The sequence below is a fragment of the Hypanus sabinus genome, chromosome 18, assembly GCF_030144855.1.
Source record: "Hypanus sabinus isolate sHypSab1 chromosome 18, sHypSab1.hap1, whole genome shotgun sequence".
Classification (NCBI taxonomy): domain Eukaryota; kingdom Metazoa; phylum Chordata; class Chondrichthyes; order Myliobatiformes; family Dasyatidae; genus Hypanus; species Hypanus sabinus.
This window is the reverse complement of record NC_082723.1, coordinates 39,458,601-39,477,881: the sequence shown is the minus strand read 5'-3', so window position 1 is coordinate 39,477,881 and position 19,281 is coordinate 39,458,601. Positions and strand designations below refer to the sequence as shown.

The 19,281-nt window shown below is 41.8% G+C and overlaps 2 protein-coding genes across 4 annotated transcripts in view; one reads left to right on the top strand and one right to left on the bottom strand.

The window, feature by feature from the left end:
- rexo4 (REX4 homolog, 3'-5' exonuclease) overlaps positions 1 to 14,864 on the top strand; it is a 35,852-nt gene extending 20,988 nt beyond the window's left edge. The window contains exons 8-10 of one of the 2 annotated variants that reach the window (XM_059994222.1): positions 1,920 to 1,994; positions 3,861 to 4,036; positions 14,362 to 14,864. In XM_059994222.1, the coding sequence (XP_059850205.1) occupies positions 1,920 to 1,994; positions 3,861 to 4,004 (219 nt within the window). In that variant the 3' untranslated portion in view covers positions 4,005 to 4,036; positions 14,362 to 14,864. Of the gene's footprint in view, positions 1 to 1,919; positions 1,995 to 3,860; positions 4,299 to 14,361 lie in introns of those variants that run through there. The other variant, XM_059994221.1, reaches the window with a different exon arrangement.
- Positions 4,438 to 19,281, bottom strand: part of LOC132407537 (serine/threonine kinase-like domain-containing protein STKLD1) — a 47,235-nt gene continuing 32,391 nt past the window's right edge. For both annotated transcript variants that reach the window (XM_059994219.1, XM_059994220.1), the window contains exons 13-19: positions 18,620 to 18,760; positions 17,008 to 17,136; positions 14,905 to 15,033; positions 14,298 to 14,426; positions 6,608 to 6,748; positions 5,812 to 5,891; positions 4,438 to 4,919 (exon numbers count right to left, since the gene is read on the bottom strand). In XM_059994219.1, coding sequence (XP_059850202.1) covers positions 4,827 to 4,919; positions 5,812 to 5,891; positions 6,608 to 6,748; positions 14,298 to 14,426; positions 14,905 to 15,033; positions 17,008 to 17,136; positions 18,620 to 18,760 — 842 coding nt within the window. In that variant the 3' untranslated portion in view covers positions 4,438 to 4,826. The remainder of the gene's footprint in view (positions 4,920 to 5,811; positions 5,892 to 6,607; positions 6,749 to 14,297; positions 14,427 to 14,904; positions 15,034 to 17,007; positions 17,137 to 18,619; positions 18,761 to 19,281) is intronic.

Genomic DNA, 19,281 nt, shown 5'->3' with positions numbered 1-19,281 from the left:
AATTTGTTGTCTTTACATAATGAAATTCCAGAAAACATGCAATAAAGAAGTCCAATTACCCCAACTGGACTAAAATCAGTTTAGATTCTGTGACAGCCTCTGTCCCACACCATCTTGCTGGGCCTTCCTTTTTGACCCTTCTTTCCAATCTTCTCTGTCTCCAGCACTTGTGGTGGCATTTTATCAATCAGCTGCTTTTAAAGATAAACTAGGTTCTCCAGAAAGTATAACCAAATCTAGAATATGTATAACTCATTGCCAGAATGGATGCATCAGTTAAGCTTGTAGATTTGAAAGCAGGAATTCTGATGTCTTCTGTTCCTAATCAGCATTCAGTCGGCATCAGATATAAAATAGGTTATGCATGATGGTCATTATTAAATCTGAATGCAAAGAAGACAATTCATTGTTTTCTCAAAGGAGAAAGTATTAGGGAAGTTAATAGGACAAATCTTTGAGATTGTGACAGGCAGGATCAATAAAGCAGAACGGGTACTGTGCACGATGAGAGATCGTGGCTTTGGGGATTTTGGCATGGATCACGAATCAGCCAACTAGACTTTCAGGTTGGTAAGCTGTAACCAGTGGGGTCAGTGCTGGGGCCTCAACTGTTTACAGAGTCACTAACGCAAGTTGTGCGAGGGTAAAGAGTCTGCAAGGAGCTCTAAATAATCTAAAATTCGGAGGTTTTTTTGTGGTGAATTGTGAAGTTAATCATTTTGTAGGAAGAAGGGTAATGTAGAATATAATTTAAATGGAGAAAGAATGCTGTGTAGATGTCTCAGGGTATCTTTGTGTATGAAATAAAGTTATCATGCAGGTACAGTGGTGATTAGGAAGACAAATGGACTGTTAGCCTTTATTGCAAGGGGGTGGAATTATACAGAGCCCACTGGGTCCACACCAGACAACCATTTACACTAATCCTGTTTCAACTTTCTGCTAAATTCAATCTCTCATTTGCACACTAGAGACATTTGACAGCAGTCTATTAGCTTGCCAACCCACACACCTCTGGAACATGGCCACATGGTTAGAGTGAGATTGTGCGAACCGCACGTTGGCAGGGCTGAACCTGGGTCACTGGAGCCAGGGACTTGAACATTTGGAATCGTCCAACCAAGAGAGTGGCAGAAGCTGAGTAAGCGAATACATTTAGAGCTAAGGCAAACACGTCCTTTGTGGGAGTTTAGGAAACAGGTGGGGAGGTAAAGTTGAAGCTAAGAACAGATCAGCCATAATCTTACCTAATGACAGAGAAGGCATAAGGAATCTTGCAGCCTCCTCTTTCTCCCTTTTTTAATATCAGGAGAAATGTTTTTACACATACTTGAGAAAGTGAAACACAGTACCAGGAGTGATAGTGAGGCACACAGGATACTTAAGTTGGCTAAATAGTGACCATACAGGAAAAAGGTATGGTTTAAGGAAGAAACTACTGGAGAGTAAACAGCAGCGTTGCTGGTTGAGCTTTAAATGTTATTTCTGTCTTTACCAACAGTTAGGAGTAGCACTTGGGTTAGAAGCCTCAATTAATAGGAATTTAGAAACCAGAGGGCTGTCAGATAAGGATAAACCCTAACATCATTAAAGACCTAATCTCAGGTCCTGTATTTAAAAATAAAATGGGGAGTAATTTTTTGTGGAAAAGGAGGATGTGTGAAATTCTGAAATAAACTATCATCTGTTACTAAAAGCTGCATGAGCATATGTCTCCAGTGATGTTTGTGAAAGTACAACCAGGACTGATGGTGTCAGGTACAGGAAGTTGTTGTTCACTCTTATATACCTTTTGCCTGAAACTCTGACCCAAACCAAGTGGAGGCAAGGAATGGAATGGCATGTATTGGGCCTTTTTAAGATATTTAGGGCCTTTAAATGATCTGAACATCCTATTCCTGGATTTATTTTCTTTACAGTGTGGTCGGCCCTCACTCAAGCATCTGTGCCGACAGATCCTAAAGGTCAAAGTTCAAGAGTCCGAACACTCTTCGGTGAGTATGCTCATTGAAGACGTTACTGGGCATCAGATAGTTTATACAAGTAATGGTAGTCTCTCACTGTAACACTCCAGGCTTTCAGCTAACCTCAGATGAACTCAGCAGGTCGGGCAGCATTCATTGAAATGAGCAGTCAGCGTTTCAGGCCGAGGCCCTTCGTCAGGGCAGGCGCCCCATAAAGAAGGTGGGGGGAGGGTGGAAAACCAATCAGCGGAAAGATCAAGGGGTGGGGGAGGTGATAGGCAGCTAGAAGAGCAGACAGAGTGAAAGTGGGATGGGGGGAGGCAGAGGGAGGGAATTACCGGAAGTTGGAGAATTTGATATTCATACCAAGGGGCTGGAGACTACCCAGACAGTATATGAGGTGTTGCTCCTCCAACCTGAGTTTGGCCTCATCATGCAGTAGAGGAGGCCGTGTATGGACATATCCGAATGGGAATGTAAAACAGAGTTGAAGTGGGTGGCAAGCGGGAGATCCTGTCTGTTGTGGCGGATGGAGTGGAGGTGCTCGACGAAGCGGTCCCCCAATCTGTGTTGGGTCTCACTGATGTAGAGGAGACCGCACCAGGAGCAATGATGCAATAAATTACCCCAACAGACTTACAAGTGAAGTGTTGCCTCACCTGGAAGGACTGTTTGGGGCCCTGAATGGTGGTAAGAGAGGAGGTGTAGGGACAGGATTTCCCTACTAGATGAATTCCTCAGTCGATAATTATTAGGAACTAAATATAGTTTCATAGTACTGCAGAACTACTGGTAGTATTATAATGTGTTCTGTTTCATTTAAATACATAATTTGTACTCAGTTAAATGGCAGTTTTTAAAAATATACTTTTTAACAATTTCCGTGAAACTTCAGCTAATTGGGGCAGTGGCTTACTTAGGCCAAAATGTATCCCAGTTAACTGGAATCTTCTATATGTGTTCTAATTAACTGGAGTCCACTGTATTCAGTCAGAGACGAATTAGTGGAGGGAGGAGTTCAGAGAGGAAATTCAGGATCTGGAGCTCTAGATCTCTATAAAGGACAGCCACTGGTGGTGGAGGAAGGAATGGAAATCTGGCTGTGCAGGAAGGCAGCATTGTACAGATTAGAGGGGTGGATAATGGTGAGAGTGCAAAACAAAACCATTGTAGGTATGAGAATTTTTAAATTGTGGCATTGACAATTAGACACAGCCTCTTGGTGGAACTTAGGCTCCTTAAGTGTGTTTCGGCTCCATAAATGGGTTGGACACAGGGCTTAAAGGTAAAACAATTCCCTGTAACTTTGCAACATACACACAAAATGCTGGAGGAATTCAGCAAATAAGAGGCAGCATCTATGGAAATGGTTCCTAGCTGAGTCCCTTCAGGAATCTGTAACAATGCATCTGTTTGGATCTAGTTGCCCTTTTCAGTTGTGGGACCTTAATTTTCTTTTTAATTCCTTCAAAAGTAAGAGAAACATCAATGATTAGGTTGTGGAAAGAACTTGTTCTGCAAGTCCTGGCATAACACTGCTTGGTACTCAGAGATGAGCAAGATCTTGCTCCTAATTTAAATTAAGAGAAAGGGAAGAGCTAGCCGTTGGCCTTGTCAGGCACGGACTTGCTCAGAGATGCATTTGCCTGGAAGCGCTGATTTTATCAGATGTAATCGGGCTGGGCAGTGAAGTCTGTCCTGGGCTATGTGACTTGTCGATGTTCTACCCAGAGTGGAAACAGTAAAATAATTCTCACTGACAGCCATTCTTCGAGTCTGGACCTGTGTAAACTGCTTTCAAGTGAGTGTAACAGGAGCTTGAATGAAACAGTAGTGTGCAGAAGCCCAGAGTTGCAGTGCTGGTGGAGTTTCACCTGCTGTCCTCTTACCCTTTAGGTTCAAGATGCACAGGCGACAATGAGGCTTTACACGTTGGCACGACAACAGTGGGAAGCAGGATTAAAGGCAAAGTACAGAGCGAAGAAAGAAGATGTGAAGGAGAAAACTGAATCGAAGATGGCTAAGACTGCAAGAAAATGATGAGGGGGTCAGTGTTCGGTATTCTATGAGAGGTCAGTCTGAGCCCTCCATTCCCCTACAATTCAAATTTGACAGATGGACCTTGTGACAGCAGATGAATTTTCCTACACGTATAGATATTTCAATGAAAAACATGCGGAAGGAGTAGAAGTTGACGGCAAATCCCTTACATTTGTACATGTTTCCTGCGGTAACCGGTTGGTCTGGACTGATAGTGAAATCCGGGATATCGCAGATGCCCCACCTCATCTCAGTTAATTTTTTTTATAGAAAATAAATCTTGTCAGAATTTTATACTCGAGTTGAAACTTGGTGCTTTAGTATCCTATAAAGTTATTAATCACTCAGCATGAGCTGCTAAGTAATTAGTATGGAAGCTTTATTGCCTCACTTTGTAGCTGATAACTCACTTTGTAATACTCAATGCTTATTCCGTACTGCATGGAGAGTTTTCACATGATCTATTTAGAATCATTCCCCTGGTTACTGACTCTGAAAAAGCTAATTTCTCAAGACTCTGGAGCAGGGTTTGAATTGCCAATCCTCTTCCGTCTTGGGTTTTATTAATTTTATTTAAAGGTGTCCATGAAACAAATGTGAGTGAGTCAAGCCTAATAGATTTCAGGATGGTGCAGTTAGCATACAGCTCAGGTTGGAAGGATGAGGGCAGGACTAGGGCAGGATGAGGGTTGAAGTGATCCATGTTTGACTTAAAGCACCTTTGGGAGAAGATGATGGCTGACTGTGTTACCAGTATCTGGTGCTGTGATCAGGTTCTATAATCAACGTGAGCCAGAACATTCATCAGTTTAATTGAAGACATTATTCAACAGAGGTCTTGCGGCTTGCATCCTCAGATTCTCCGTCCACCATCTGAAGTCTTAGAAGAGTGGAATTTACTATGATGACAATGTCCTGAAGGGAGAATGAAAACAAGTAAATTACCGTTTTATTATTTCTGTTTCTGTCCTGTGCATGCACTTGCACAACTCTATCCCTTTCCTGAAGATCCTGGTACTAACTCAGTTCCTGTTCTCCCGTATTCAGCACCAACAGGACAATGAAAGGAATGAGAGAGACCATTCAGCCTCGTGGCTGATCTTCAACTCCATTTATCCAGCCTTGTGCTTCATAAAAACTCCATCTAACAATAGGCCTGCTGTATTCATTGGTCTTTAGATCCAAAATTTCTTTAGTGGAAGAGGTCTTTCCTTGATTCACCCCTAAACTGGTTTCTCTGCAGTAATTGGTTTTATGAATCATTTAGTTATCTTAAATTATTGAAGGGAGTAAAGCCTTGCTTATGGAATCTTCTTAGCCTTAATAAGACATGAATCTTTCCTGCATCTTCAACAATATCCATTCCGAATGTAATAATCTAGATGTGATTTAACTACAGCTTTAAATTCTTGTCATATAGCTTCCCCCATTTTTGATCATTTGTAACATCTAATTTGAGTATATATTCATTCCCTACATTTGAATCTGGTTTTACTGCCCTTTCTGACATGTGAATAAAGATTAAAATTCACTTTTCTAAAGCTTTTGCCAATTATGTAAAATGTCTGTTTACTGGTTCTTTGATATGCAAGCATTCCATGTTTGCTTTATCGGAATATCTTGAGATTTTGAACACCTCTATCAAATCTCCACTTAATATTCAATGCTCAAAGGAGAGTAACTACAAGACAGATGGTTAAATCTAACCTATATGTAGTTTAATAGGATTTAAGTTTGTAAGTCCACAAGGCTGGTGTATGGAACTGAAGGAAATGCACAAAACCAATATTCAATGTAGTCCACTCACCTCATTAGATGCAAATTTGATTTTGATTTCGTTCAGTAGCTTGTCTACTTTTTGGGAGATCAGATCAGGCAAAACGTCCTCTGGAACAGCGTCATTAGTAATCAGGTTTATTAATGAAAGTAAGATTTGTTAATTAATGCAAGTATCAAATTAAAGAAAAACACCTCTCAACTTCAAGACATCCCAAAACAGATTTTGAAATATAACCATTATTATAACGTGGGAAAACTCTCATATACTGCAATTGTCTTATTTGATTGTTAACCGAAAGATAAATATTGGCCCAGGAGACCAGCAGTGATATCTCCACTCTTCAAAACAGTATCATGGGATCTTTTAGCTCCACTGGGACAGGTTGTTGTAATGACAGCTCTATCAAACAACTGGTATCTCTGGCAGTGTAGTGTGCCTGCAGTATTACCCTGAGGTTCTGCCTGGACAATGTATGAAACTAACCAGTGCTTTGAATCATCACTCCCCAATAAAAGCCAGAGGCAAGAGGATGAAATATTAAATGGCAGTGGTAGTAACTCAGCAGTTTGGCATTGTACTTGAAGGTTGACTCTAGAGTCAGGGATATGGAGAAATCCAAACTTGTTTGGGGTCCTGGTGTGGGACACAGTGTGTTCTACTCCTGCAAGGAGACTTTTAGTGGGAATCATCCCAGAACATGGCTAACTATTAGCCAGGAAATAATTTGGCTGCATTAGGGTAGTATGTTCTCCTCTTTCCCCCACTCCCCCACTCTACCCTTCAATCCTTCCTCCCGTGCAACAACCCGGACATTTGAACCCACCATACTGCACCATGTCCAGAAACACCAAGCAGATTGTCTGCACCACCTCAGCGTTAGTCTGGTGGATGTGGTAACTCTCCATGATCACACTCAAGCCATCACGTTGCTCGTCTGGCACCAGAATCCGAAAGGCCACAAGCTCTGAAGGGGAGAGTGAAGAATCCAGACTGAGTATCTCAGTTGCAAATCCACTAGGCCTCCCATCAAAACTCTGCATTTGCTCTGATCCTTTAATTCATTCCTGTATTGTTTTTTTTTGTTATTGATTTGGTTTTCCTGGCAATCTTTAAAATTCAAAACTCAATCTTTATATTTGTTGCTCAGGCCTTTAATCTTCACATTTGTTTCTCAATTAAGGTACAACTTGTACCTCCTGTACTTGATAAAGTGACTAATGAGTGTATGTTACACTCAGAAAATGCTGGAGGAACTCAGCAGGCCAGGCAGCATCTACGAAAAAGAGTAAACAGTCGACTTCTCAGATCGAGGTGTCAACTGTACTCTTTTTTTTTCATAAATGTTACCTGGCCTGCTGAGTTCCTCCAGCATTTTGTGTGTTTTGCTTGAATTTCCAGCATCTGCAGATTTTCTCTTGTTAATGAGTATATGTTCATGGTCTTTTGCTGCTGTAGCCCAACCATTCGAAGGTTTGGCATGTGTGTTCAGAGATGTTCTGCATACCACTGTTGTAATGCATAGTTATTTGAGTTATTGCCACCCTCCTGTCGGCTTGAACCATTCTGGCCATTCTCCTTTGACCTCGTCATTAACAAAGCATTTTCTTCCTTAGAACTGCCATTCATTGGATTTTTTTTTTCCTCACACCATTCTCTAAACCCTGGAGACTGTTGTGCATGAAATTCCAAGGAGATCTGCAGTTTTTGAGATAATCAAACTACCCTATCTGGCACCAACAATCATTCCCTGGTCAGAGTCACTTAGATCACATTTCTTCACCATTCTGATATTTGATCCAAAGAACAGCTGAACCTCTAGACCATGTCTATATGCTTTTATGTATTGTGTTGCTGCCATGATTGGCTGATTAGATATTTGCATTAATAGGCAGGTGTTTAGATGTACCTAATAAAATGGCCACTGGGTGTATGTTTATATAGTGTATCTTAAGAATAGAAATTTAAGGAGGACATCCCAGAGATTAGGACTTTGGCAGCTGAAGATAATGGATGCTAGTGAAGAAGTGATCAAAATTAGATCTAAAGGAACTCAGAGATTAAAAGGGAGCGGTGAGGTTATGTAAATGACCATGAATAATTTGTAAATGAAGTTATGCTTAACTTGTAACCAATGTTGGCAAGTGAGCCAGGTTATCCAACACTGCTTTGACCATCGTAACTTGGGCCAAAGGTTACAATAAGGGCAAACAAATGTTGGATAACCTCATTTGCAGAAATTCAAAGAAGGTCTTGGGAGTAGTTTAAAAAGTCAGCACAACATCATGGGTTGAAGGGCCTATACTGTGCTGCACTGTTCTATGTCAGTGGAGAGGTAATAGAGGCATGCAAGAGCGTTTAGGCTGAAAAGCGTGGACAGGCTGTGGGGGAAATCTAGCAACCTTGGTGGTGGCATGAACAGGTCATCTTGGAACTGAATACAAGCTTCTGACCAGTCTCAGAAAACTGCCAAGGTGAGGGACGAGTCAACAGAATCTGTGGCCATGACTGAACACAATGGCTTTAACCTATTCAATATTTAACTGCGGGAATTCTCTACTTATCAACCTGCTTGAAGCTGGATAAGAGTCTGACAATTTAGGAACAGCGGGACGTGGGTGTAAGGGAGAAGGTGATATCACAGAAGGGACACAAACATTATCAGCAAACTTGAAAATAAAATAAATTTTGGAAGGGAAGCTTGTGGCTGGTTGTTACACTGAAGTAGGGTTGAGGAAGCAAATTTTGATCTGTTTGGCCTGATAGCATGATGGAATCTACCCAGAGTGCAAATTCAGAGCTATCAAATTTATAAGTAATAGGACTGAGGAAAACAGCAGAGGCCTGTGATCGAACAATGCAACATTAGCATCACAGAAGTCAGTGATTTGGCTTCAAAGTTTAAAGTAAATTTAAAATCAAAATACATACAAGTCACCATATACTACCCTGAGATTCATTTTCTTGCAAGAATTCAAAATAAAACCAAGAAACATAACAGAATTGATGAAAAATCACACACAAACGGACAAATAGCTAAAACAATGCACACAAAATGCTGGTAGAACACAGTAGGCCAGGCAGCATCTATAGGGAGAAGCACTGTCGACGTTTCGGGCCGAGAACCCTTTCTCGTGTTTGCTGACAAATAGCTAATGTGCAAATGAAGGCAATTTATTTAAATGCAAAAAAAATTGATGATACTGAAAACAAGTTGCAGAGTCCTTGAATGTGAGTCCAGAGGTTGAGGAATCAGGAGGTGAGTGAAGTTTGCATTTGTTTGAAGTGAGGAAGGGGGAACATAATGGGGGAAGGGGTGAAGAAAAGCATTTATAATTAAGATAAGTGGGGATTAGATTTGTATTCCACAGTGCTGAAAGATTACTAAGGCTAGGTATTAAAGTAAAGCTGAGGTTACAATTAAATTGAAAATGATCTTATAGTTCGGTTAAGATTAGTGCAATATAATTTTCTACATCAATTATATATTACACCACAAAAAATAAATAAATTAAATCCAAATTTATCTGATCAGTGTTTCCGATGTAACCAAGAAACTGGTACTTTTTTACATTCTACATGGTCTTGTTCTAAAATTCAACCTTTTTGGACAAATTTAAGACTTTTACTGGAACAAATTACAGGAACACAACTTCCTCATAATCCAATATTACTCTTACTAGGTGATATTGAAGGGATAAAACCGAAACTCACACTAAATAAATATCAGAAAGAATTCATAAAAATTGCACTGGCAGTAGCCAAAAAGGCTATTGCAGTTACTTGGAAATCGGATACATATTTAAGTATAGATTGTTGGAAGAAAGAAATTTATGGCTGTATTCCATTAGAAAAAATTACTTATAATTTAAGAGATAAATATGAAACATTTCTGAAAACTTGGTGCCCTTATTTACAAAAGACAGGACTAAATATATAGGTGATCTGAAGATGAAACAATTGGTTACTTGGGGAAAGAAATAAATATATATACTAAAGTTATTACGAACTCCATGGAGCATGTGGGGATCTTCCAATATCCAGGCACTCTTTTTTTTTTCTTTCTTTCTCTTTTTTTCTATAAGGAAGTTGGGGGGAGGGGGGAAGGGTTATATACATTTTTTTCCATACTTCACTCTGTAATCACTTAAAAATGCAATAAAAAAAAGTTTTCAAAAAAAAAAAGAAAATGATCTTATTAAAGTTCTGAGCAGGCTCAAGGGGTCAAGTGGCTACTGCTCCTTATTTACATCTTCCACATGAGGATATTTTGTTCATTTGATGCTGTAAGTGTGAGGGAGCTATCCACAGCAGTATAGCTCCATGTTATATGAACCAGCTGGAACGAAGAGTAAATGGGCAAACCATTTATCTACCGTATCTACTCAAATCTGCCTCCCTTGTCTGTCTGGCAGTAGAAACAAGGTTCGTACTACAAGGAATATCCAGATGAGAAAAGGGCTAACAACACACACAAAATGCTGGTAGAACACAGCAGGCCAGGCAGCATCTATAAGGAGAAGCACCGTCGATGTTTCAGGCCAAGACCCTTCGTCAGGACTAACTGAAAGGAAAGATAGTAAGAGATTTGAAAGTAGTGGGGGGAGGGGGAAATGCGAAATGATAGGATAAGACTGGAGGGGGTGGGATGAAGCTGAGAGCTGGAAAGGTAATTGGTGAAAGTGATACAGAGCTGGAGAAGGGAAAGGATCATGGGACTGGAGGCCTCAGGAGAAAGAAATGGGGAGGTGGGGAAGCACCAGAGGGAGATGGAGAACAGGCAAACAACTAAATATGTCAGGGATGGGGTAAGAAGGGGAGGAGGGGCATTAACGGAAGTTCGAGAAGTCAATGTTTATGCCATCAGGTTGGAGGCTACCCAGCTGTATATAAGGTGTTGTTCCTCCAACCTGAGTTTGGATTCATTTTGACAGTAGAGGAGGCCATGGATAGACATATCAGAATGGGAATGGGACTTCCCAACCTGATGGCATGAACATTGACTTCTCTAACTTCTGTTAATGCCCCTCTCCCCTTTCTTACCCCATCCTTGACATATTTAGTTGTTTGCCTGTTCTCCATCTCCCTGTGGTGCTCCCCCCCTTCTTTCTCCCAAGGCCTCCTGTCCCATGATCCTTTCCCTTCTCCAGCTCTGTATCACTTTTGCCAATCACCTTTCCAGCTCTTAGCTTCATCCCACCCCCTCCAGTCTTCTATCATTTCGCATTTCCCCCTCTTCCCACTACTTTCAAATCTCTTACTATCTTTCCTTTCAGTTAGTCCTGACGAAGGGTCTTGGCCCAAAACATCGACAATGCTTCTCCTTATAGATGCTGCCTGGCCTGCTGTGTTCCACCAGCATTTTGTGTGGGTTGTTTGAATTTCCAGCATCTGCAGATATCCTCGTGTTTGCTGAGAAAAGGACTGAGGGCTTTAATACCAATTTTAACATCAAAAGGTGTGGTTGAGAATATCACCATCTGTAGAAACGTCACGATGATCAGAGTGCCAAAACAGTCATAAATACCATTAGACATAGGAGCAGAATTAGGCCATTTGGCCCATCAGGTCTGTTCTGCCATTTGATTGTGGTTGATTTATTTTCCTTCTCAACCCCATTCTCCTGTCCTCATTTGATGCCCTTATTATTTAAGAACCTATCAACCTCCACTTTAAATACACCTAATGACTTGGCTACCCAACCATCTGCGACAATGAATTAGAATAGAATAGTACAGCATGTTACAGGCCCTTCGGCCCACAATGTTGTGCCGACCCTCAAACCCTGCCTCCCATATAACCCCCCCATCTTAAATTCCTCCATATACCTGTCTAGTAGTCTCTTAAACTTCACTAGTGTATCTGCCTCCACCACTGACTCAGGCAGTGCATTCCACGCGCCAACTACTCTGAGTGAAAAACCTTCCTCTAATATCCCCCTTGAACTTCCCTCCCCTTACTTTAAAGCAATGTCCTCTTGTACTGAGCAGTGGTGCCCTGGGGAAGAGGCGCTGGCTGTCCACTCTGTCTATTCCTCTTAATATCTTGTACACCTCTATCATGTCCTTTCCTTTCCGGGGAATGTGCTAAGACGGTAGCGTGATATTAATATGCAGCAGCCTCTCCAGACTCTGGATTGGGGATTGCCAAACGTTATGTGGATTTTCTGGTGGTGTCTGTTTTGTCATATGCTTTTGTGATATCATTCTGGAGGAACGTTGTCTCATTTTTTTTAACTGCATTGATTTGTGGTTTCTAAATGACAATAAACTGAATCTGAATGTCTCCTCTCATCCTCCTTCTCTCCAAAGGGTAAAGCCCTAGCTCCCTTAATCTCTGATCATAATCCATACTCTCTAAACCAGGCGGCATCCTGGTAAATCTCTGTACCCTTTCCAATGCTTCCACATCCTTCCTATACTGAGGCGACCAGAACTGGACACAGTGTGGCCTAACTAGAGTTTTATAGAGCTGCATCATTACATCGCGTCTCTTAAACTCTATCCCTCGACTTATGAAAGCTAACACCCCATAAGCTTTCTTAACTACCCTATCTACCTGTGAGGCAACTTTCAGGGATCTGTGGACATGTACCCCCAGATCCCTCTGCTCCTCCACACTACCAAGTATCCTGCCATTTACTTTGTACTCTGCCTTGGACTTTGTCCTTCCAAAGTGTACCACCTCACACTTCTCTGGGTTGAACTCCATCTGCCACTTCCCAGCCCACTTCTGCATCCTATCAATGTCTCTCTGCAATCTTCGACAATCCTCTACACTATCTACAACACCACCAACCTTTGTGTCGTCTGCAAACTTGCCAACCCACCCTTCTACCCAGGTCGTTAATAAAAATCACAAAAAGTAGAGGTCCCAGAACTGATCCTTGTAGGACACCACTAGTCACAACCCTCCAATCTGAATGTAATCCCTCCACCACAACCCTCTGCCTTCTGCAGGCTAGCCAATTCCGAATCCACCTGGCCAAACTTCCCTGGATCCCATGCCTTCTGACTTTCTGAATAAGGCTACCGTGTGGTACCTTGTCGAATGCCTTACTAAAATCCATGTAGATCACATCCACTGCACTACCCTCATCTATATGCCTGGTCACCTCCTCAAAGAACTCTATCAGGCTTGTTAGGCACAATCTGCCCTTCACAATGCCACGCTGACTGTCCCTGATTAGACCATGATTCTCTAAATGCCCATAGATCTTATCTCTAAGAATCTTTTCCAACAGCTTTCCCACCACAGATGTAAGGCTCACTGGTCTATAATTATCCGGACTATCCCTACTACCTTTTTTTGAACAAGGGGACAACATTTGCCTCCCTCCAATCCTCTGGTACCATTCCTGTGGACAACGAGGACATAAAGATCCTAGCCAGAGGTTCAGCAATCTCTTTCCTTGCCTCGTGGAGCAGCCCGTGAGGAATATTCTGTGAGGCTCCGGGGACTTATCCGTCCTAATGCATTTTAACAACTCCAACATCTTCTCTCCCTTAACATCAACATGCTCCAGAACATCAACCTCACTCATATTGTCCTCACTGTCATCAAGTTCCCTCTCAGTGGTGAATACCGAAGAGAAGTATTCATTTAGGACCTCGCTCACTTCCACAGCCTCCAGGCACATCTTCCCACTTTTATCTCTAATCGGTTCCACAGATTCATCACCATCTGGCTAAAGAAATTCTTCCTCATCTCTGTTCTAAAGGGATTCAGGAAGTTGAAAGTAAACCTATCCAAATGTGGTCAGCAGGAGTGGTGGAATGGAAGGTGAAAAGTTGTTGGTGAACATTAGAAGTGATCAGTGATTGTCCTGTCTGGGATTAAAACGACAAGGGCAGTTCGGCTGTGTTAAGTGGTAAATTCAGCAGAGTGACCATCAGCACAAGGTTAGGCAGCATATGTGGAAGGGGCTGATAGGAGACTGCAACTCTGAAGAGGAAGTGTATGAAGTGATATGAAAAAGAAAATAAAATGGGATTGAAATCTTAGAAAGGAAATGTTCGTGTGCTGGCCTTGGAGTGAAAAGCCGTGAAGGCAACTCACCGATTAAAAACTTTATTGTCGTTGAGTAGGTGCAGGAGAAAGAACAGATGATTTGGTGATAATTCTAAATATAATTTGTAATAACAACTACTGCAACAGTTTAACAGTCTTTATTTAGTGGAAAGGAGTTATTGCCCTCAGCCAGGATACCAAGTCCTCCTCCATATTGATGCCAGCATTCACAGCAAGTTCACAAGTACATAGACATTATTGGGGGAAGTGCAGGGAAAGTTATCTATTCCCAGAACCCACAAGGTTAACAGATGGAAAGTGAACTGGTCTGAAAACCAGTTGACAGAATTAGCCACCAGAGTAGTCTGTTCATGAGCTGGGCCAATTGGCATTGTTACCCTTAAGGGAGCAAACAGTGATTCAATATCCTCTTCAGGAGAGGCAGAAGGACAGTAGTTCACTTGATAAACTGCACACTGGTTAAAGAACTGATCTCTACATCTTACCTGATATTCGAATCAGACTAGACAGGGCAAGACAGATGTTCTTCACGCTGTTTTCTTTTCGTAGATGAAGAATGTATGCTTGAATTAGGAGCAGAGTGATGTCTTCAAACTCCTCATCGGACAGTGTCTCTGAAGAGAAAGAAAATACGACAAACTCCTAAAGCTCGGATCAAGCGTGCAGTTGGTAGCAGTATGTGGGGACCGGGTGAACACACTGAATGAATTCCACGGAGACACTGGAATAGACGAATTGAGTCATGTATGGGTATTACACATGGGATGTGACACTCACCAGACTCCATTCACACTTTGTACTGTCCTGAGACACCGAGAAAAGCACAACCACCAACTCATGAGCACAACACAAACTACAGCACACAATGCAGTACACTCTGCACACACACACTGTACCCATACTGCAGCACATGATACACTCCAGAAGAATGCAAGGTCACAAATTACTTTGTGTGTGCATCTGTGGTGATATTTGCCACGTGATTATGTGTATGCACTTACTGCTTTAATTTAATGTTTGTTTATTTGAGTCCCCACACCATTTTTTGCTTATAAAGGTATATGCTTTGTTATGATAGGTTTATGAACTAACCCTCCAAGGAAAGAGCCCACAGTGCCGAGCAGGCTGACTCCACTACATCTCCATTCTGAAGATGATTCTTCAGTACTTGCCAAACAGTCCTCAGGGCACCTTCCAATTTTGCTGTTCGCGCATTTTTTTCTACAGGAGGAACAGGGAAAAGGACGCGGTTACACAGTAATTCTATTCTATGACCACTCCGAATTACGCCCAAGAGTGGGCTTCCCCCTCTCTCCCCCACCCCGAGGTGATGTTGGCCACGGTTCAGTGAGCAGCTCAGTAGCCCTTGAGTTCTGGGTTTGTCCCCCTCTCGTTTGTACAAGCAAGGCTGATGCAGCCTGTGCACTCGGCTCCATGGTTACTATCTTTTGCGCAGTAACTTAAACTAAAGCCTGTCTGCTATTGCAGCATTTTGATGAGCCAGGTGTTCTCCTGTGCTGTACCAAGTCTACGAGTTTGAAGATGAGTATGGGGCTTCCCCAGGGACAGGACAATACCCATCATTTCAGCATCACTGAAAAAAAGATCATTTGATCACCATTGCAACTATTGGAATATTCTGAGGTTCTTAAAGGAATGTCTAAATATGTCCCTTTAAGAAAAAAACAAGGGTCTGATTTTCATAAAGTATAGGAAATCCAGGGTGGGGGCGCGGGAGAGTGTTTAGGCCAAGAGCAAGTTGCTCTTCCTAAAATCTGAAAAATACTATAAACCAAAAAGCAGATTCAGGTGTGGACTGCAAAGGCAGGGATAACAGCAATGGGAAGGACCCTGGTGGCATTATCAATAATTAACAAAATTGCCTTGGTGGCAGGAGGCAGGGAATGGTGGTGGCAGGTTGTATTTCAGATTCGAGATCCGCGGGAGATCTGAAAACTGGTGGTGTGTCACAGTGCATCAGCACTGCTGGTAAAGTCAGCAATTGTTGCCGAGGAGGTGGAGAACCATAATCCATGTAGCTAAACTGCTCCCGGAGTCCAATGGCTATAGATTTCTGGAATTAAACATCAGCAAAAGTGAAGGAAAGGGAATATATTTGTAGATTAAGACGTAAAAATTAATTGCAAGATAAATTTTGGTGACAAACTCAACTGCCTGTAAGGAGCTTGTCCACTCTCCCTGTGACCGCGTGGGTTTCATCTGGTTCCCTCCCACAGTCCAAAGGCGTAGCAGTTGGTAGGTTAATTGGTCACTGTAGACTGTGCCGTGATTAGGCTGGGGTTAAAATTGGGGGATTGCTGGGCTTGAAGGTCTGGGAGGGCCTTTTCCACGCTGTATCTCAGTAAATCAAATGAGTGAGTAAAGTTGTGGCAGACTGAGTTCTGGGTGATGAGATGTGTACATAAGGAAGACAGATCGGAGTGGTTTCTAAGTAGTGAAGAACTAGGAAATGTGAAGTTATAGACTTAGATACCCACATATAGAAATCTTTAAAAATTAGTGGACAGGTAATAAAGACTGATGAGTGTTTTGTTACAAATTACACAGATTAAAGTCCTCATTTCTAGACCATTTTCACTTTTGATTTGGAGATTCACCAAAATATCTCTTGGACTAGCAGAACTACATCGTAAAGATGGATGGTCTAAATCATATTCCTTTGAATATGGCAAATTTAAGGTGACCTAATTAAAGTTTAAGAATGTTAAATGCTTTGAGTTTGTGTAGATGGGGAGATGTTATTTCCCCTGGTAGATGAGACTGGAGCTAAAGTAAATTATCTTTACATTAGAGCTTGACTATTTAGAAACTACTTCAGGAAAAGAATGATTAAAATCTGGATCCTATCCTGCAATATATGGTTGAGACCCAGCATTAATTTATATTTTTTTAATTAGATAGGGGCGTGAAGAGTAATGCAACCAAGGCAAGAAAAAAATGTCTACGATCTAAAAAGCAGAAAATATGCAGAGGGACCAGACAACTAATTCCTTTTCCCATGAAAATTTTAGAACCTAAAATTCATGTTTTACTCCCTAACCAAACCATAGCAAGCATATAACACACAAGATATATCAAACATACAGGTTATTTGGTTCATCACGATAAATTGGTGCTTATCACCTTCCTATCTGCAATTACAAGCAGGAGGGGGAAGAACAAGCAAGTACTTACTGGTGGTGACGAGGCTCCAGATAGCTCCACAGCAGGGAATGCAGATGCGGCTGTAATCAATGTACATTCTCAATGTCGTCAAGATTGACTGGATCCCATTGGCTCGCCCAATCAGCTTTCCAGCTGCTTCTGTAAGGAGGAAAACAGTATCTCAGGGTTTGGGCACTTCCAGATGATCTGGGCTTTAGATCAGACAATGTGTTCCTATTCTGACCTCAAAGTAATTCAATCCCTGTTGAATAGACAGTAGATCTCAGTCACATAACTATGAATAGTCAGGCTTCCTTTACACAGTTCTATTCAACACTTCCCGAAATGAAGATGTGAATTAGGTGAAGGAAGAGTAAAGCTCCCATTACTCTTTTACATCAATTATACCCAGGGCAGGAACAAAATCAGTTAGTAATGGAATAAAGCTGGTTCTACACCACCCAGCAAACACTGCCACTCAAGATGTAAAATTGTTTAAATATCATTTCCACTTCACTCATGTAAAGAGAACAAAATAATTGTTACTCAGATCCAAAGCAGCACATAAAAAACACAAAAGTACACAATAATTTTTTTAAATACAATAAATATGTGCATAAAATGGCTTATATACACAGCTTGCACATTTAGACAGATGTAAAGATTTTTACTCCTCATGTATTTTAAGGATGTAAGAAATAAAGTCATTTCAATTCAGATTGTATGCCCATTAAGTGACACTAGGCAGAGGTGTGTCTGTACGTAATATGACTCTGATAGGAAATGCTAATGCAGTGGTGGTGGGTGGATTAGTGGGATAAGGTGTTGATCAGTCCAACTGATTTTGAGCCTGGTGGTCCTGGCATGGACGTTACGTAGCATCCTCCGTGATGGCAGTGGGACTAACAGTCTATGAGCAGGGAGGGTGGGATTCTTCAAGGTATCACTGGCCCTTTTTCCAACACCTTTCTGTATATGTGCATCCTAACTGTCTGAGGTCTGGTGGTCGGGAAGGCCAACACCCAGTTGCACAGTGATGTAGTTAGATCGAGGAGTACAGTTTGTTCACCAAGTTCTGTGGGGCAATGGCATTTAAAGTTCTCACTGTACTTCACCCCATCAGCCTTTCCCAGGTTAGTACACATGGAGGTGAAACTGTCTTGTTAAGTACAGACAAAAGAGGTACTGCAGACGCTGGAAATCTAGAGCAATACCTACAATGTGCTGGAGGAACTCTGCAGGTCAGGCAGCATCGATCGATTGGAATAGGACTGCTGAATCCTGATGAAGGGTCTCAGCCCGAAACATTGACTGTTTATTCCCATCCAGAGATACAGCCTGACCTGCTGAGCTCCTCCAGCACAAAGTGTGTCTCGTGAAGTACTTCCAGGATAAAGGCAGAACAAGGCTTCCTCTGAAATGTTCCATCAGACGTTCTCCAGGCTGGTTCAATACAGGTTTAGAAAATGGAGAAAAGCTCCCTCAGGTAGTTTTGAGTTAATGTTTATAATAACACCTTTGTTCCCTAGAACATGTGTACATGATGAAGCAGCCTTCGAAATAGTCTTATTGTTGCAGTAGCAAACCGTTACTTGAATTCCTAAAGCTCTGTTCCAATCAAACTGGCAGTATCCAATCTTACCACTTCCTGACAGCACCATGAGAATTTTGCAAATGACTATCTGGAGATCCACACACTTGCGTTGTGACTCCATCACTGACAGAACTGTGTTGATCACAGTCTCACTGAACAGGTTGTCATCTTCCACACTGAGCTCCATGGCTGTGGGAAAGTAAAAGAAAAATCAGAATGGCTTTCAGAGTTTCTCTGATGTTGCTGCAGATTTTCCTGTTAGAAAGACCACAATCTCAATTATTTTTAAGTGACGCTGCTCAAGAGATAAATATGGATGAAGAGAGATCTTGGAATCCAAGTTCATAGCTCTGTGACAGTGACTACACAGATTGATAAGGTAGTTAGGAAGGCTTACGGAATGCTTGCTTTTATTAGTCGAGGCATTGAGTGCAAAAGTCAAGAGGTTATGTTGCAACTTTATAAAACTCTGATTAGGCCACATCTGGAGTATTGCATACAGTTCTGGTCGCCCCTCTAGAGGAGGGATGTTGAGGCTTTGGAGAGGGAGCAGAGAGGTTTACCAGGATGCTGCCTGGTTTAGAGGGTACGTGCTATCACGAGAGGCTGGACAAACTTGGGTTGTTTTCACTGGAGTGGCAGAGGCTGAGGGAAGATCTGAGAGTAGTTTATAAGATTATGAGGGGGCATGCATTGAAGGTGAGTGGGGG